The sequence below is a fragment of the Mustela lutreola genome, chromosome 5, assembly GCF_030435805.1.
Source record: "Mustela lutreola isolate mMusLut2 chromosome 5, mMusLut2.pri, whole genome shotgun sequence".
Classification (NCBI taxonomy): Eukaryota; Metazoa; Chordata; class Mammalia; order Carnivora; family Mustelidae; genus Mustela; species Mustela lutreola.
Window position 1 is genome coordinate 27,321,799 of NC_081294.1, and position 17,982 is coordinate 27,339,780.

Genomic DNA, 17,982 nt, shown 5'->3' on the forward strand with positions numbered 1-17,982 from the left:
AAATTTTTTAAAAAAAATACCTGATTTCATCTCGCTAGCACTACATTTCAAATTCCCTAGAAGATTAAGTGTATATGTGTTTAACTGCACTTAATCTCTTTCCCTTGTTTTTAAGATAGATGACTTCCCAAGAAAGTGTTTTCCCATTGTGTTAGTACTAATTTGGTGTCTCCTTTTCTCTTTAGAACTGCTCTCATGCTGGCCTGTGAGATCAGCAGCTCTAATATCGTGGAAGCCTTAATTAAAAAGGGTGCAGACCTAAACCTTGTAGATTCTCTTGGACACAATGCCTTACATTATTCCAAACTCTCAGAAAATGCAGGAATTCAAAGCCTTCTATTATCAAAAATCTCTCAGGATTCTGGTATGTGAAAGAAAATAGCCAGTGTTGTTTTAAATTTATCCACTCCATTTTCCCCAAAGGGTAAAGGAATGTGTGCAATATGATCTATTCTATTATTCTTTTAAACATATTCTTGAAGAAAAATGAAATGTTAAATATTGTGTTTGTTGTGTTATGGGTGTTGAGTGTGTGTGTGTGAGTATCTCCCACTGAAAGTGGATGTGAGTTATGGTTCTTACAGTTTTGTTTTGTTTTTTTCTCACTTTTTCCTCTACAGATTCAAAGACACCAACAAAACCAAAGCAGGTATTTATCTTTGGGAGAGTATTTTTTTGTCATCATAGCTTGTGGGACTCTGAAAATGTCCTGATTAAACCACTCTGTAGTCCACTAGAAAAGTGACAAAAACTATGTTGAAAATACTTAAGGAGTAAAAAAAAAATCTTTAGAATAAATGATTCGTCATTAGAAGATGGTAAAGGTTTCCTTAATGGTTTACCCTGTTGCCAAAGCATGTGACTTTAAAACTTGCTACTTATATATTCATCTTTTCCTGAAATGTACTAATATTTTCTGTCAGTGTAAAAATGTTTGGTTAACTCTGTGAACAAATAATGATATTTTAAATATTTGTGTAGCCCATGGATTTTAGACCTCTGCCCATGGCAGTGTTAGATATTTAATGAACATAAGAGGTTTAGCTTGTCCTTTCATTTTAATTGGAACTCTTCTAAAATGCCATTAGAATTACAGACAGAAATTGAGAAGATTGCCCTGTGATTTTGGAGTTTTCTCCTAAAAACATCATTAATGTTGTTTCCTTTTTTGATGAATTGTATAGTTGGCTATTATATTTATTTACTTATATGTGAAAATTCTTCAGAAAGTATCATCAACAGGAAATAGTCGATACTGAATTTATTAGGTACTAACTGGGCTACTTATTTATAACCTTCAGAGATTCAGAGATGACATTTCCCCTTGCTCCCATATCAACATTCTTTAAGAAAAGGAGTGGAAATAATGCAAAGTGGTGGAAATACCACCACTTTGCATCAAGATGGAAGCTAGATGAGGAATGTATCCTGGGTTCTAAACTAGGGCAGACAGCTGTCCATCTTCCACTTTCCCAGTTCTCTACACCAACTTAATCTGGTTTTGTCTTGTGTTTTATATTTTCTGGCTATTAAAGCATGGGCTGCTGGAAGAACACTTGGAGCATGCATATTACTTATTTTTATGTTGGTAGCAGGTGTCAGATCTTGATAAAGTAAGAAATGCATGAACTGTTCAGGTTTTTCTCATTTGTTTGATGAAGCTGTTTGTTCAGACTTTACTAACCGAACTAACCCACCTCCGTTCTTTGGACTGTGATAACTTCCAGCATGATCAAGTCTCTAAAATAAGCTCAGAAAGAAGTGGAACTCCAAAAAAACGCAAAGCTCCACCACCTCCTATCAGTCCTACCCAGGTAAAGACAAAAGCAAACCAACAGTGAACAAACCTTAAGCCAACAACAACCAAAAGCTGTGATTTTTGTCATTTTGTGTTTAGGCCCAAAAGAAATGTTTTAGAATTGACTCTTAAATGCATATTTGAAGTTTTCCATACTGATTTTAAATCACAGATAGCGGTATAAAGGATTTTGACTATTAGTAGGGAAATAATGTTGATTCTTATTTATTGCAAGGCTGAGGAATTGAACAGTGTCTTTTTTTAAAAGCCTCAAGAAAAAAAAAATAAAAATAAATAAAAGCCTCAGGGAAGTTTCTCAAAATCTTATGACAGAAACTGCTTCCTTAGGTGAAGCTCAGTCTACTTTTAGGACCTCACATTAATAGCTCAAATAACGGCAGGGAGAATGGGTAGCTGGTGAGGCAGTTAACTGAAGATGAATTTTAGTTGGTTTCTTAAAACTCTGCTAAAATATATTTGCCTTTCTAATTACATGCAAAGTTGGCTAATATTAAAAGTGGCTCTCATTTCTGAGCTTATAGTGACTGTTGCCTAGAGGAGGAAGCTCAAATGTCTGTGAAATCTCTCAAGTAGTTGAGAGGAATATCTCCTCTGATAAGTTATAGTAATTATGTGAGCATAGTCTCTGATAATATTTTCAACATGCCACAGAGGTTTGATAGGTTTTGAAAATTGCTTCTTGTGTCTAAAGGAACAGAGTTACTTAGTTATACTCTGCAAACTTTCAGAAAGTCTTTTGAGGGGCTGCATTAAGTTGAAAATACCCATGAATTCATTGAGACTAAGGACAGTTACTGTTAGATTTGTTTGCATTGGTTAAGTAGGTGAATTCCGTGGCACTGGAGAAGAAAAGACCTTGAAGAAGCATTCTTTATCTGTGATTTTCATTTTGTTTTTTAAGTTAAGTGATGTGTCTTCCCCAAGATCAATAACTTCAACACCACTTTCGGGAAAGGAAGCCGTGTTTTTTGCCGAACCACCCTTCAAGGTAATTCCCTTCTGTGTCCAATTAATTTTGAATCTTAAGATACAGAATAGATGGATTTAAGTGGTACGCATTGGGCAAAACAGAATAGACTTCCCAGCAATTGGTTCACCACCTTTTCATCATAAAGCACCACACTAATTATTTCTCCTGGTCTGGGCTCCACACAGAAAGAAAAGAATGAATAAATTACATTAATTAAGTAATAACTAATTTTCTTCCTTTTAGAAAAAGGGACAAAGATAAAAACTGATAGCCCGTCTTCTTACTAAATCTAGTTGATATAATGCCAATCAAAAAAGAAAAACCTGTTGATTATTCTCTGATGTCTTACTGACAAGTAATCATATATTTTTAATTGTTTTTTTAATTAATGTGCATTAATTTTAGAAAATCCATGCTACCTGATTCTCCACATTTGCTGTTGGAAAGTATTTTTAGAAGTGGGAGGATATTTCAATTTACTATCTGTTTACCTAACCGTCATTAGGAAATTACACTTGGAAAGAAAATAAAATTTGTAATTGTTTTTTTTTTTTTTTTTTTTTAAAGATTTTATTTATTTATCAGAGAGAGAGAGAGGGAGAGAACAAGCACAGGCAGACAGAATGGCAGGCAGAGGCAGAGGGAGAAGCAGGCTCCCCGCTGAGCAAGGAGCCCGATGTGGGACTCGATCCCAGGACGCTGGGATCATGACCTGAGCCGAAGGCAGCTGCTTAACCAACTGAGCCACCCAGGCGTCCCAAAATTTGTAATTGTTAAAATGAAATTGCAGTGGTATCATTGTATATTGCTTTCCCCCATCTAAGAATCACTAAAGATGGATTTTCTTTGAACTTGGATGCACAACAATTTGAAAAAGATTCTGTCAATCTGACATTTCCCCCACTTTCGAGTTTATAAATTCTTTTTTAGAGTTTATAAACTCTTATTTCTATAAGAAATAAATTCTTAAGATGAATATCTATGCAAGGAAAGGAAAGAGAGTTATGTTCTTACAATTAGTACCCTGCTATCTTCTAATGTAATTATGGCTCAAAGGATGCAACTCATTCCAAAGAATAGTATCACAAATTACAATTTTCAGAAGTAGAGTGTAAAAAGACTCATTTCTTTAGCTGCCACCTCCCCACCCCCCCCCCGCACACACACAAAAGATAAAAAGCAACACCATTTAGAATGGCTAAAGTTTAAAAATAACAGATGTTGGTGATGATGTGGAAGAACCTAGAATTGTCCTACTCTGTTGGTAGGAATGTAAAGTGGCAAAATCGGGAAACTGACAGTTTAAAAGTTGATCACACACCTAACATATGATCTAACCGTCCACTCATCGATGTTTAGCCAAGAGAAATTAAAATGTGTATCTCAAAAAATTATATACACAAATGTTTGTATTAGCTTTATTCGCATATCCCAAAACTAGAAACAATCCAGATATCTGTCAGCAAGCGAGAGGTTGAGGATAATGAGATACGTCCATATGATTAATTATTGCCTAACCATAAAAAAATGCAGAGCTGTCCCCGCAGCAATGTAGGTGAATCTGAAAGTCATCGTGCTGATTGAAAGAAGCCTGACACAAATTCATACCCATGACATTCCGTTTACAGGAATTCTCGATCATGCTAAAAGGCGAGCGGCGGTTGCCTGGGGATAGGTGGGCAGGGACTGGCTGTGTTGGAGCAGGAGAAAACTTGTAGAGTTGATGGAAACATTCTGTGTCTCGATTACGGTGCTGGCTCCATGGGTGTGTATCTACCAGAACTCCTCACACCGTAAACTTTAAGTGGATGCCGTTTATTGTACCTTAAGGTGGTTAAAAATTAAACATCTATTTTTATAAAGTGAAAAGACAGCTTTTTGCAAAGATAAGTGCTTGCCAAAAATGAGCCACTTTATTTTTAGCATTTCGGCTTTCACAGAAGTTCCTTTGCTGAAAACTTATCTCTCTTATCAGGTCTATGGCTCATCGGAATGAAACATAGTAATTTCTGGCAACTCCTTGTATTTTGTTTTGAAATGAAAGCCTGGCTTTGAAGTTGCAAGGATTTTTGCAATGTATTTACCAGAACAGATATTCAGGGGTAAAAGTTTAGAGGAAATCTTCAGGGGATTGCCAATCCATGACTGTAAAACTTTTTATTCCCTTATAAAATTACGTTTATCTTCCCCGACAATTTCTTACTTACTCCAATTTCTCTTAGAAATATTAATAATCATAAACTAATAGCAGTTAATTTATTAAAAAAGTAAAGCTAAAAAAATACTTGTAATGTATTTTATTCAATGTATTACCCAGACAGGTGAAACTTGTATTTGACTTTATTATGAAAGTAATATTTGCCATCTCAAGTTTTAGGGCACAGATATAAAGTTATTATAATATTATTAAAAGATATTTGTATTATACTTATTAAGTGAAATTTCCGAAAAATATTTTGAGAGTATAAGCTCTGGAACCTAACATTTTAGAGATCATATCTCAGTAGATAATTGTCACTTTTATTCACTTATATTTTAAAGTATTTTCTTTCCTGGGGATTTTCTCACTTTTTCTAGAAGGGTAACTGTTCTGTGTCAACTCAGGGAGGAGTATTTGCTTGCTTCTCTTGTGGAATACTGCAGTCAGGAATATTCTTTTAAGTTATTTTTGTGTTCCAGCAGGCTGAGATCAGTTCTATACGGGGGAACAAAGACAGACTAAGTGACAGCACTACAGGTAAGATGAAGGGGCAGCTGTTTCTGTTCCTTTGACAGGTCTGTAGTCCATGGCTGTTTAAAGAGAGCAAAGGGCAAGCCGGGAGGGAGTGCAGGAAGGTCGGAGAACCCTGGGGTGCCTCCCAGCCCACAGCTGCCGATACTACACAGACTGACACTTTCTCTACTTCTGGAGGCTTTCACCTGGATTTTAAGGAGTCTCTAAGCGTGGATGTGAAAAAATATATATCCGTTTTCATTTGTCCATCTCTCCAACAAGAGACTTCACAGATAATGTCAGGTCACCTTACAGTTACTGTGGGTATCTGGAAATATCATTTACTGTCTCTTTACTAGAACTATGGCAGTTATTAGACCTGCTGCCAGATACGGTTATTTGTGTATTACAAAATCAGCTCTGAAATTACAATAGCCTGGGTATTCTCTTTTACGCGTTTTATTTTATTTTAAAGATTTGCGTATTTATTTTAGAGAGAGAGTGTGTGCATACGCAAGTGGGGGTGCAGAGGGAGAGAATATTCAAGCAGACTTCCCCCTGAATGCAGAACCCAACCTGGGGCTCAGTCCCATGATCCTGAGATCATGACCTATATGCGCAAACCAAGAGTCCCTCGCTTATCAGACTGAGTCACCCAGGCACCCCCCCCCCCACATTTTAAATAAAACACTGTTTTGCAGCACTCCTTGCCACTAGGCAGTAGGTTATCTACTGAAGGGAGAGCCAGCTGAGCCCCTCCATGGCTTCACAGTCTAACTTTCCTACTTTAGTTTTTAAATAGATATATGCAAAGACACAGTGTTAATGAATTCACACACAGTCATACTCTCGTCACCAAGACAGGGTTTAATTCATTGCCTTAAGAGTCCATCCCAGGGGTTTACTCTCCAAGAATATAGTGCAGTATCCCTAGAGACCATTTAAAATGTCATGTAAAGGATTTCAAAATCTCCTTTGGCTGCAGCATTCACTTTCTTAACCCTATTATGCATTTCATGTGTTTGGCACTTTTAGCTTACAGAATTTAGAAATACCCATCCTGGCACTGATCCATGTTAACTGAATACTTGTTACATTCTATTCTTTAAAAACCATCCATTTTATTTTATTTTATTTTATTTTATTTATTTATTTTAATTTATTTTAGGGCACCTGGGTGGCTCAGTTGGTTGGGCGACTGCCTTTGGCTCAGGTTGTAGTCCCGGAGTCCTGGGATCGAGTCCTGCATTAGGCTCCCAGCTCCACGGGGAATCTACTCCATCTGACCTTCTCCCCTCTCATGCTGTCTCTCACCTCTCTCTCTCTCAAATAAATAAAATCTTAAAAACATTATTTTAGAGAGTATGTGTATGCAAGCAGGGGGAGGGGCGGGGGGTAGAGAATCTCAAGGAGACTTCCTGTTGAGCCCGGAGCCCGATGGCAGGGCTCAATCTTAGGACCCTGAGATCATGACCTGAGCTGAAGCCAAGAGTTAGACACTCAACCAACGAGTCACCCACACGCTCCTCCTTTGTATTTGAGAAGTACTTTCTGTAGCTTAGAATTACTGTCATGTTCTCAGTCCTCTGGTTTATTCTAAACTCACCATACATTATGTCAAGGAGACTCTTTAATAAAGCTGTGGTTTAGGCACCAGACGTTGAAGTAAGCATTTCTAGGAAGAAATGTCTTTTTGCGTCCTTCCAAATTAAGATTAAATTTTTCATCTTTGGATTAAATGGCTGTGAGAAAATAATAAAATAACAGTGAAGAATGGAGGTCAGTGCCGTTCAGACGGTGGTCTGTTAACTGTTGCCAGTCTACAGGAAGTAAGGAATTTGCACCAGAAAGCCATCCAGCAATACTGCTAAGCACACTGTTTTGTCCAGTAGTCTTTTCTTCTCCCCCATAGGAACACTGCATGAAGGAGGCGGTGTGCTGAATGACATTCTGGAACAAGGTTTTTGTCTCAGTGAGCCACGTTGAGTAGCATAGCTTTGGGTGCCATTTCAGCATGATAATCACGAGGATGTAAAAAAAAAAATCCTACCAAGAGTAGGATTGTGGGATTCAGAGCAGACCATTTCATGGTGGGGTCCCCAGTCATTGGGTCATCCAATGCTGTGAGGAAGAGGCAAAGTTTGACGTGGGTCCTGAAAGATGCCTACAAGTGACCTTGCCAACAAGAGATGCTGCAGGGGCAGTCATCTGCAGGAAGAATTACACAGCAACCTTGTGTTGAGAATCTAGAGGGGGATGATGGAAAGTTGGAATCTGAGGAAGATGTGTTTTTAGAGATCATGGGCCATATGCCTGAAAAAGTACGCTGGCACCAGATGATGGAGACATTAACCCAGAGGAAGGAGTCTGGAGATCAATTCTGGAGAGAGAGAGTGATTAAAGCACTTGAACCACAGGACTAACCCTATCAAAGCATGTTTCAGGAAGATTAGCCTGGGCAAGGCTCTATTTTTACTATTGGGTAGGGGGACATGCGAGAGCGTGTGCGTGCTTTGTTTCTGGGCTGTTTGCAGGGTTTTTGAGCCAGTGATAAAGTTTGAACTAGAGGAACAGTGGTAGGGATAAAAAGTGAACCAGGACATTTCTGAAAGGATTCACAGAAATGGGACTTACTAGGCATGGGAGGAACAAAAAACAACCCAGATATGACACTTAATCAGGTGAATGGAAAATGTATGAGCAAATCCCATCAGTTTTCAGATGAGCTTATGATGTCTCCAGGCATCTGGTCCTGTGCTGGGAAGACCCCAGGAAGGAAAGCCCAGGACCTGAGAATTGCTGTTCATTTACCTGCAAGCTAGGGGCTTTCATTCATCATCAGGACCAGGAAGAAGCCCTGGATTAGGTAGAAAGCCACTTGGTTAAAGGTCAGAGAAAGACTGGTTTGATTTTTTAAAATATTATTGTAAATTGCTTTTCACTTTTCCAAGGTGCTGATAGCTTATTGGATGTAAGTTCTGAAGCTGACCAACAAGATCTTCTTGCCCTGTTGCAAGCAAAAGTCGCTTCTCTTACCTTGCACAATAAGGAATTACAGGATAAATTACAGGTGGGCACAGAGATTGCTACCACGGACTCTTTGTAGGGTCAGACTATGGCTTTTTTTCAGGTTAGTCAGATGATACTTTGTTTTAAACATCTCCAAAAGTTTCTTCTTTTTTAAAATATAGTTAGCCTCAAGTATTTTATAGTTTCAAATTATGTCTTTGTTGAAAGAAGAGGTATTCATTAACTCCCTTTCTGTAAATTGCTAAATTGGTCAATTACATATGATTATATACTTAGTCTGTTATAGATGACATACATGTATATGTGTGCTAGTGCACGTGTAATTACCCATTCATGTAGTAGAGCTGATCATTTAGCGGATTTAAGATCTTCAGTAAGAACAAGCTGTACTTGTGCCCATCTCCCCTTTTGGTAACTGCAATAATATGAGAAGCAAAAGAAAAATTATGAGTCAGAGGCTTTAGAACCAACACAAATCTTGTGTTTCGAAAGTGGCACACATCAGCGGTCCTAATTAGAGGACAGAATAAGCTTCGTGTCATTAATCTGCCTCTCATGTCCTGGACAGTATTTTGTCACGGGGCACAAGTACAAAAGGGACCCTGCGATTCTCCCATACAGAAGCTCTGGATTTGTTCTCTCCTTCCCATTGCTTGCTCACCTGACTTCATCTTTGGTGCCATTCCCTTCTTGCCTTTTTTCCCAGGCCAAATCACCCAAGGAGGCAGAAGCAGACGTGAGCTTTGACTCCTACCATTCCACTCAGACGGACCTGGCCCCACCCCTGGGCAAACCCAGTGACACCTCTCTCTCAGACTCCAAATCATCTCCCCCTGTCTTACCACAGTCTGCGAGTAGATCCACTCTCGACGGCGATGGCCGAATTCAGCAACTACAAGAGATCCTGCAGGACCTGCAGAAGAGGCTGGAGAGCTCCGAAGCAGAGAAGCAGCAGCTCCAGGCCGAGCTCCGGTCCAGAAGGGCCGAATCGGTGTGCGTCAACAGTGCGGAGATTTCCGAGAACGGCTCTGACCTCAGCCAGAAACTGAAAGAAACCCAGAGCAAGTACGAGGAGGCCATGAAAGAAGTCCTCAACGTGCAGAAGCAGATGAAACTGGGCCTCGTCTCGCCCGAAAGCGTGGACAGTTATTCACATCTCCGGGAACTGAGGATCACCGAGGAGGAAATAGATGTGCTAAAGCAGGACCTCCAGAATGCGGTGGAAGAAAGTGAAAGAAATAAAGAGAAGGTGAGAGAGTTGGAAGAAAAACTTATAGAGAGGGAGAAAGATATGGTTATTAAGCCTCCTATAGAAGAGTACGAGGAAATGAAAAGCTCATACTGCTCTGTTATTGAGAACATGAATAAGGAGAAAGCATTTTTGTTTGAGAAGTACCAAGAGGCCCAAGAAGAAATCATGAAATTAAAAGATGCCCTGAAGAGTCAGGTCACCCAAGACGCTGGCGACGAAGCTGGGGACATGAAAGAGGCCATGAACAGGATGATAGATGAACTCAACAAACAGGTGAGCGAGCTGTCCCAGCTGTACAAAGAAGCCCAGGCCGAGCTGGAGGATTACAGGAAGAGGAAGTCTCTAGAAGACGTGACGGCCGACTATATCCATAAAGCGGAGCATGAGAAACTGCTGCACGTGACGAACGTATCCAGAGCTAAGGCGGAAGAGGCGCTATCCGAAATGAAGTCTCAGTACTCAAAGGTGTTGCATGAGTTGACCCAGCTCAAACAGCTCGTGGACGCCCAGAAAGAGAACTCTGTGTCCATCACGGAACATTTGCAAGTGATAACCACACTGCGGGCAACGGCCAAAGAGATGGAGGAAAAAATCAGCAGTCTTAAAGAGCACCTTGCCAGCAAGGAAGGAGAGGTGGCAAGGCTGGAGAAGCAGCTCCTGGAAGAGAAGGCTGCCATGACCGACGCCATGGTGCCCAGGTCCGCCTACGCAAAGCTGCAGTCGTCGTTAGAAGGCGAGGTGAGTGTGTTGGCCTCAAAATTGAAGGATTCGGTAAAAGAGAAAGAGAAGGCCCATTTGGAGCTCACACAGACGAGAAGCGAGGTGTCACAAACGAAAAGGGAAAAGGAGAATATTCAGGCTCTCCTAAAGGCCAAAGAGCAGGAAGCGGATGAACTCCGGCAACAGCTCCAGGACGCTCAGGAAGAGCTGGCAGAAAGGAAGAGACAGTCGGAGAGCTCTTCCAGACTGGAGGAGGATAAAGACAAGAAGGTTGGTGGGCTTCCATTGCTGTTGCGTTTCTAGTTAGCAGGCCTTTACTGTGGTTAATGTTTTTAGCGTTGGTTAGCACAGACCTGTTGTGAAGGCACAAAAGCTCTCCACGTGACTCCCTCTGTCCCCATGACCACATTAAGAGTAGTAGGTTGGACATTTCTATTTAAAAAAGTGAGTCGTCTGTCAGTCTCCTTAAAGCCTTTTTCACCTATGTGGCACCTGTTTTCTCTTTTAAAATGATTTTACAGAAACTTTGCCTAGTGGCAGGGCTCATGGAATCCAGACAGATTCTTCCATGATAAGGAAACCCAAATACTCCCAGACTTCATCCTGCTTCCCTAAGCCCCGGGAGCTTTCCTGAGTCAGTGGAAGAACTGTCCTGCTTGGCTCTCCCTGGCAAAGGTGGACAGGAGGGGGTGTGTGGGGAGTAGGTGATTAGACACCGGCTGGGTGTGGCTTGGAGGAAGGAGGAAAACAAAGGGGGGCTCGGGAAAGAGGGCGGAGCCTGAATGCCCTCTGCATCCCGGGGTCAGGTGTTCTGGGGGGCACTGGTCAGAGCACTGGGGGTCATTTATTCCTTTAATACAATGAAGATTTCAAAAAGAGCTTCCAAGGCCAAGGGGTCAGGGAGTCAGAAGGCAGAGGCCGGGTTGCAGGGAGGAGTTGTGACTACTTTGAAGCAAGATGCCCAGAGAAATCAGGGTTCCCGGAACTGCTTCCTGACTGCCTGTGTCAGTGCTACTGAGCAAGACATAGCTGTCTCCAAATAAAGAATGCCCAACATTCCTGGTTCTGATTTCTTTTTTCAACAATACCCCCTTCCAGAGTAAAAAAGGAAATGAGTGCCTTAGCGTTTGTTACCCTCATGCCTCAAAGTACACATTTAATCTGGGCCCTTATTTGAATAGAATGGCCTTAGAGGGCCATGTGGGGTTGCTGATTTTGTTACCGATTTCACTTTATGGACTTTCCTTAAAAAATAAAAAAGAAACTCTTCCAAAGTCTTGTTGGCCCAGAGGCCAACAAGAGGCCATTGTTGAAGGCTTAGAACTCTCTGGAATTTTGCTTCGGCAGGCCCTTTCTTGCCTACTGATAGTTTTCCTTTCTCGCCAGATCAGTGAGATGTCAAAGGAAGTCACCAAGTTGAAGGAGGCCCTGAACAGCCTCTCGCAGCTCTCCTACTCCGCGAGCTCGTCCAAGAGGCAGAGTCAGCAGCTCGAGGCGCTGCAGCAGCAGGTCAAACAGCTCCAGAACCAGCTGGCTGTGAGTGGGCTTCTCTCCGCTGCCTGCGGTGGGGGTGGGAGGGCAGGGGATGGCTGGCCAGGCCAGGCAGATTATGTCACCTGCATATCTGGGCTGGGGGAGAAGAGTCCCAGGCATCACCTGCAACAAGGTGAGTCACCTCTATCTCTAAGAGAGGAATTGGCAGGACCGTGGCTCAGGCCTCATGGTTACACATCCACGGATTGTGCCCCCCACTCTGGCTTTCTACCACAGTGTCCGGCAGCGGCAAGAACTTACTAGGGGCCGGGACCTCTGATGGGTGTGTGTCTGTGCACCTGAAGCTGCTGCTTGGCCCCTCTCCTTGTCTGACCTGGGAAAGTCCTCTCATAACTGTATTTATTTCCCATGGCTATTGGAACAGACCAGCACAAACCTGGTTTAAAACAAGAATCTGTGCTCTTAAGATTCTGGAGACCCGGGGTGCCTGAGTGGTTCAGTCAGTTAAGTGTCACTTTTGGTTTTCGGTTCAGGTAGTGATCGCAGGAGCCTGGGCTGGAGCTGCGTGGAGCTCTGTGCTCAGCAGAGTGCCCTTATCCCTCTCCCCTCCGCCTCTGCTCTTTCCCCTCCCCCGCATCGCGCTTGCTCACGCTCCTTCTCTCTCTCTCTCTCTCTCTCAAATGAATAAAAATCTTTAAAAAAAAAATTCTGGAGATAAGTATGAAATCTATTTCACTAAAGGCAAGGTACCAGCAAGGTTGGTTCCTTCTAGAAACTCTAGGGGAGAATCCATTTCCTTGCCTTCACTAGCTTTTAGAGGATACCCAAATTCCTTGGCTCATGGGTCCTACCTCCAGTTCAAAGCATATCACTCCACCTCTGGCTCTGCCCTCCCATCTCCCAGTCCTTCTCTCTTATAAGGACTCTTGTGATTACACTTAAGTGATACCTGGATAGTCAGTATAAACTTTTCCTCCCTCTCAAGATCCTTAACTTAATCACAACAGCAAGGTTCCTGTCACCACAGAAGTAATATTCCACAGGTTCCGGCCATTGTTGCGTGGATATCTTTGGAGGGCCACCATTTCACCTCCCCTTGCATTTAAGGTTTTAGTTGACATGAGATGTTACCTTTTCCACGTGAAGCCAAGGGTTCATCTGCCGTGGAGTATCACTAGTTTTGTTGACAGGCGGGACCTGGGATGTAGGATTTCTTCAGTACAGACTTGATACTGGTGGATTCAGGTTTCTGCAATCCTTAACGCTGGCTGGCCAGAGTACAAAACCAGCTTTTTTGTGTTATCAGCTCTAGCAGTGAAGGAGCGATCAGGGGAGGGGAAGAGGCTCCCTGTTGGGTTCCGCAGGTCATTTTTCTGATGAAGTGGTTTTCAGACTTGTAGACAAAATGCTGATGGTTCATACAATCGTTTTTACAATTTTCAACACCTTTAATGTATGGCGCCAATGATCTAAAAGTGAATATGACACAGTTCCCGCCTTCACCGAGTTTATACTCAGTGAACTTTCCATATTCTCAGTGTGGTCAGCCTCCACTGGTAGAGAGAAGACCAGCATGCTCCGGGCATACAGAGGAAATGTCTCGAAAAGCTTCCTGTAGGATGTGATGCTTGTGCTGAGTCTCAAATGGATAGGTACGAGGCAGCAAGGAATGGGATGTGGCATTTAGATGGCCCTTGGCAGCCTCGGCAGGGACAGTCCCAGTGGAGTGATGGATGGAATCTGAACCTCAGTGGGCTGCCTAGAAAAGTGACCAAGGGGCCAAGTATCTGATGGGGCTGAAGAACCATAGCAGGAGGCAGGGGAAGCCTAAAGTAGATTTGCTAGAAAGAAAGGATCTGGTGACCAGAGGGTGAGGTGCTCTCTTTCAAGATTTCAGAGGCAATGACAGAGACAGGGCTGTGACCTTGAGAGTGCATGGCTGCGAGGAGGAGGAGCAAGTCATTGAGGTGGACGTTGAGGAAACTGAGAGACCGAGGTGTTTGGGGCTCAGGCATGTGGATATCGCAGTCACCCAAATGATGACAGAAACAAGGATGGAAAGGAGGATGGTGATCAGAAGACGAAGTTTTAAATGATTGAGTGGAGGTATCTAAAAGCTGAGAGGAAATGACACAGAGGAAGGTCCTAAGCCCACCTTCTAATGGCGTGACCATCAAAGGACTGAGGTTTCCAAGGTTCTCCTCGAATAGGAAGGACACCTCATATTCCGACACTCGTGGGAAGGAGGTGAGAAGGGTACTGATGGGCTTTTGTAGACTTTGGAAGTAATTTGTAGATGATAGTCTCAGTTTTCGTCATGGAAAACCATCTCCTCAGAAAAGTTCAGAGGCGAGTGAAGATTCTTGAAACGGTTACTGAGAGGAATTGGAACAATAGCTCAACCAGGAGAAACAAGCATGAACAGCTGTACTGAGGAACCGGCTGAGACTGGTGCCACCACCCTGTTGGTTTCCGGGGTACACCAGTATACCGACAGCTGAGTAACTGAGCTCCCTGGGGGACTCTATGATTGGCTGTATAGGGAAAGAACAGTAGCTCCTTTCAAAAGAACAGATTTTTAAAATTAATAAATATTTGGTTATTGTGGAAAAGTTGGAAAATACAGAAGACTCTGGAAAAGTTTCTATAAATAAAAATGGTCCATAATCCAACCACTCAGAGATGGTCCCCTTTTGCATTTGATAGTTTCTTTGCACCATTTACTTTGTGTGAATGTGACTGTGTATTTGCATAAGTATGTATACATATATTTTTTGCAACAAAGGTGGGATTACGTAACAACTGCTTTTTCATAGATTTTCTTCTAAGGTTGACATGCCAAAATATGAAATAGGTGGATTCGTCCCCCTTGAAGAATATCAGCAAATGTTTCCCTGAGAATAGCGATAGGTATTCAGAAATATACAACCCAGTGAGCCCACAACGGTTTTAAAAGCCTCATATGCTAGCATTTGCTGAAGGAAGTAATTTTGGGTAGCATTTGGCCACAGTTTTCTCATAGGTATTTGGTTTTGTTCTTTACCGGTCTCCTAAGCTCTTAACACTGTCACATTGTCTCTTCCCAGGAATGTAAGAAACAACACCAGGAGGTCATATCTGTTTACAGAATGCATCTTCTGTATGCTGTGCAGGTATGCTGAATATCCTAAAGAAACACCAGAGCAGATGTCACCCAGACTCCTGTCATTCACCTAGTAGAACAAATGAAAATTAGGGGGGAATCGTTTACATTGAGAAGTTTTAAAAAGCTCATTGCTTTGCTTTGGATTTTGTCGGGAGCCCGACGCCATTGTTGGAAAGTAGCCTCAGCATTTGTTGAGAAATGGAGGAGGAAGGGGCTGTTACCCCCACCAGGAGCAGCAGCCCAGGCTTCGTTTTCAGGCCCACCCGTATTCTCACAGCCGTCAGCACGCTCTCACCCCCATGACTCTAGGCGGCTTGGCTAGCTGGGCTTACATTTGCAGCTGAGACCCAGAAACCTTTTGCTGGTGGGTCTGGTAGATCCAGCCTCATCAGCCTCCAGAGGGAAAAGCACAGGGCCCTCTTTCTCTCAGTCCCACACAGAAATGTGGGAAGTGATAGGACTAACATTCCTTTGGATTTGGATGATTTGGGGGAAAGCCAAGGGCTTCATCTCAGCCAGCCATCTCATTCCCTCGGGGAGACTGCCAGGACTCAACTTCGATTCTAATGATTGTCTTTTGGTTGCATTTCCTAGGGCCAGATGGATGAAGATGTCCAGAAAGTACTGAAGCAAATCCTTACCATGTGTAAAAACCAGTCCCAGAAGAAGTAAAATGGATTCCTTGGCAGGACACTGCCCCCTTGTTGTCCATCTTTGTGTTAGATCTGGAGTTGTTGGCAACCACTGCCATTGCCCTCACTCGTGCTCTGCCCCGCAGCCTCGCAGAGCTTTTTCCCTTTCCAAAGGCAGCTTTCTGAAGACTTTCTGAGGCCCCGGGGAAGACTGTCCTCCGAACTGCTTAGAGACTTCAGAGCAGCACAGGTGACACACGGTGTTAGCCCTTCAGATTCCGGAGCTGGGGTCAGCCACACCCGGGGGTCTGGTCCTGGTGCTGGCCGGTGGGCGCCCCCGTCAGTGGCTGGCCAGCGGACGGCCTTGGTTGCTTTCGTTCCCGCACTCAAGCCGGGGTGTTCAGCACTGGGGGGCTCTTCTTGCCTTTGGTTTCCAATCCTAAAACACGATTCAGCTTCCGATCCAATTAGTCTGGCTCTAGTTCTGTGGCATGCAGGCTGAAGAGCCTTTATCATGATATCCTGTGGATTCTAAAACTTATTCCGTCGTTCCCCCCATCTGCCTTAGAAAGCTCATCACGTTGCTTGCTGCGCCTCGGTCCCAGGCCCCACGGTGTGGTGAGCCCTGTTCACTCAAATCTGAAGCTGAAAGACAAAAGCCGATTGCCCTGAGAAGTTCTTTTTAAGCAAATTGTTGACATATTGCAGATTTTCTATGCAAACTGGCCTCCTGCTGTTATCCGTGAAGCTCAGGAATCCAGACATTGGTGTTTCAACAAGGGACAGTAAACTGCGTGTTTACAGACAAATGAAATGCCTCATGGTTCATAACCTCAATTTTTTAAAAGTGTTGTTTTTTTCTCTACAATATTTTTATTGGCTCTTAAAGATGTTTTCATAGCTAAACCCCCAAATAAGCAAAATCTACATTAGACTGTATTAACAAAGTATTTTTAGGTAACCGTGCTTGCAACTTTTTTAAAAGCCTAACTCTTTCTTCAGAGTTTTCCGCTATAGCCAGGGGTGGTTATGTATTTATTCCTATTCCAACCTCTACGTGAGCTGCCACCGGTATCCCTAGACTTTCTGCCATTGTGTCCTTAGAACTGTAGCACATTTCTGAATACGGTAAACCTTCCCTTTTACCCCGAATCTTTGAATGCCCCAGCATTACCAGCGCCCATAAACGATCCTGGGAGGGACTGTTAGTACCGATTTCTTTTCCCCATACGGTACACATGATGGTGCAGAGCAAAGGTGTTTGTGGGGGGATATTTCTGTTCACTTTACTTTCAGGTTAAAAGTGTTTAAACTTGCCTGCAGCTTCCTTATGGCATTTTGTTAAGGAGGGATGTCGGCTAAGCACAGACCGCTCCGACGTGTGTAACTGAAGGGGCAGAGGCCTGGCCTGACAGGGCCCCACGCACCGTAGGGCCGCCTGGGCGCACAGGGTGCTCGGCTGTTGGGGAAGATATGTTCATCTCTATTGGACGAGGACCAAGGACAGCAAAGCAGAAATGGCTTTCAAGCTTGGTGTTGCTTTTCTGAAGTTGTTTATAGTTCAGCCGTTTCGAAAATGCTCCAAAGAAATGTGAAAAGGACTTTTTGTCACAGCCCTTAATACAAGCAGCCCTCCCTGCTCCTGCCCCCACGCAGAAATGCTGCAGAGTATAAAACTTGAGACATTTTGTAGGATGCCTGACAAAGTGTAGCCTTTCATCTTGTTTCAGGATGCATATTTATTATAAGTACTCCGGTTAAATATTGAAAAGTTATATACTGTAGTTTTAGCATTTTTGCCTTTGTAATTTACAGAAGGTATTGCAGAAAATAAACTTTGTTTCATTTTGCATCTCTGTTGTTGAGTTTTGGTGCATTCATGAGCATATGTATGTGGCTCCCGAGGAGTGGGTCAGTAGCGCTGGGGTGTGATGGTGTTTTTTAACCGAGTCACAAGCTGTGGCAAGCAGTGGTCCTCTGTCACCTCCCTGCCATGACGTAGCATCTTTAATCTCGGACTTGGACTCCCCTGTCCACTTTAGACAACCCCTCTGATTACATGGCGCCCACCCAGATAACCCAGGAGGACCCTTATTTTAGGTCCGGTGATTAGCACCTCGGCCCCAAGCTCAGCCCCTAGTGCACAGCTGTCTCATGGCTCTTCAGTTCAAAACTGCCTCTCGGGTGGGCCCCAAGCTCAGCCCCTA

General features: G+C 43.1%; 1 protein-coding gene across 7 annotated transcripts in view; it reads left to right on the plus strand.

Moving 5' to 3' along the window:
- Positions 1 to 16,994, plus strand: part of RAI14 (retinoic acid induced 14) — a 143,953-nt gene extending 126,959 nt beyond the window's left edge. For 4 of the 7 annotated variants that reach the window (XM_059173759.1, XM_059173760.1, XM_059173758.1 and 1 more), the window contains 10 exons: positions 186 to 364; positions 621 to 649; positions 1,728 to 1,814; positions 2,721 to 2,807; positions 5,469 to 5,526; positions 8,454 to 8,572; positions 9,239 to 10,774; positions 11,891 to 12,040; positions 15,085 to 15,150; positions 15,738 to 16,994. In XM_059173759.1, coding sequence (XP_059029742.1) covers positions 186 to 364; positions 621 to 649; positions 1,728 to 1,814; positions 2,721 to 2,807; positions 5,469 to 5,526; positions 8,454 to 8,572; positions 9,239 to 10,774; positions 11,891 to 12,040; positions 15,085 to 15,150; positions 15,738 to 15,815 — 2,389 coding nt within the window. In that variant the 3' untranslated portion in view covers positions 15,816 to 16,994. The remainder of the gene's footprint in view (positions 1 to 185; positions 365 to 620; positions 650 to 1,727; positions 1,815 to 2,720; positions 2,808 to 5,468; positions 5,527 to 8,453; positions 8,573 to 9,238; positions 10,775 to 11,890; positions 12,041 to 15,084; positions 15,151 to 15,737) is intronic. The other 3 variants (XM_059173757.1, XM_059173761.1, XM_059173762.1) reach the window with 3 other exon arrangements.
- Positions 16,995 to 17,982: the final 988 nt, after the last annotated feature.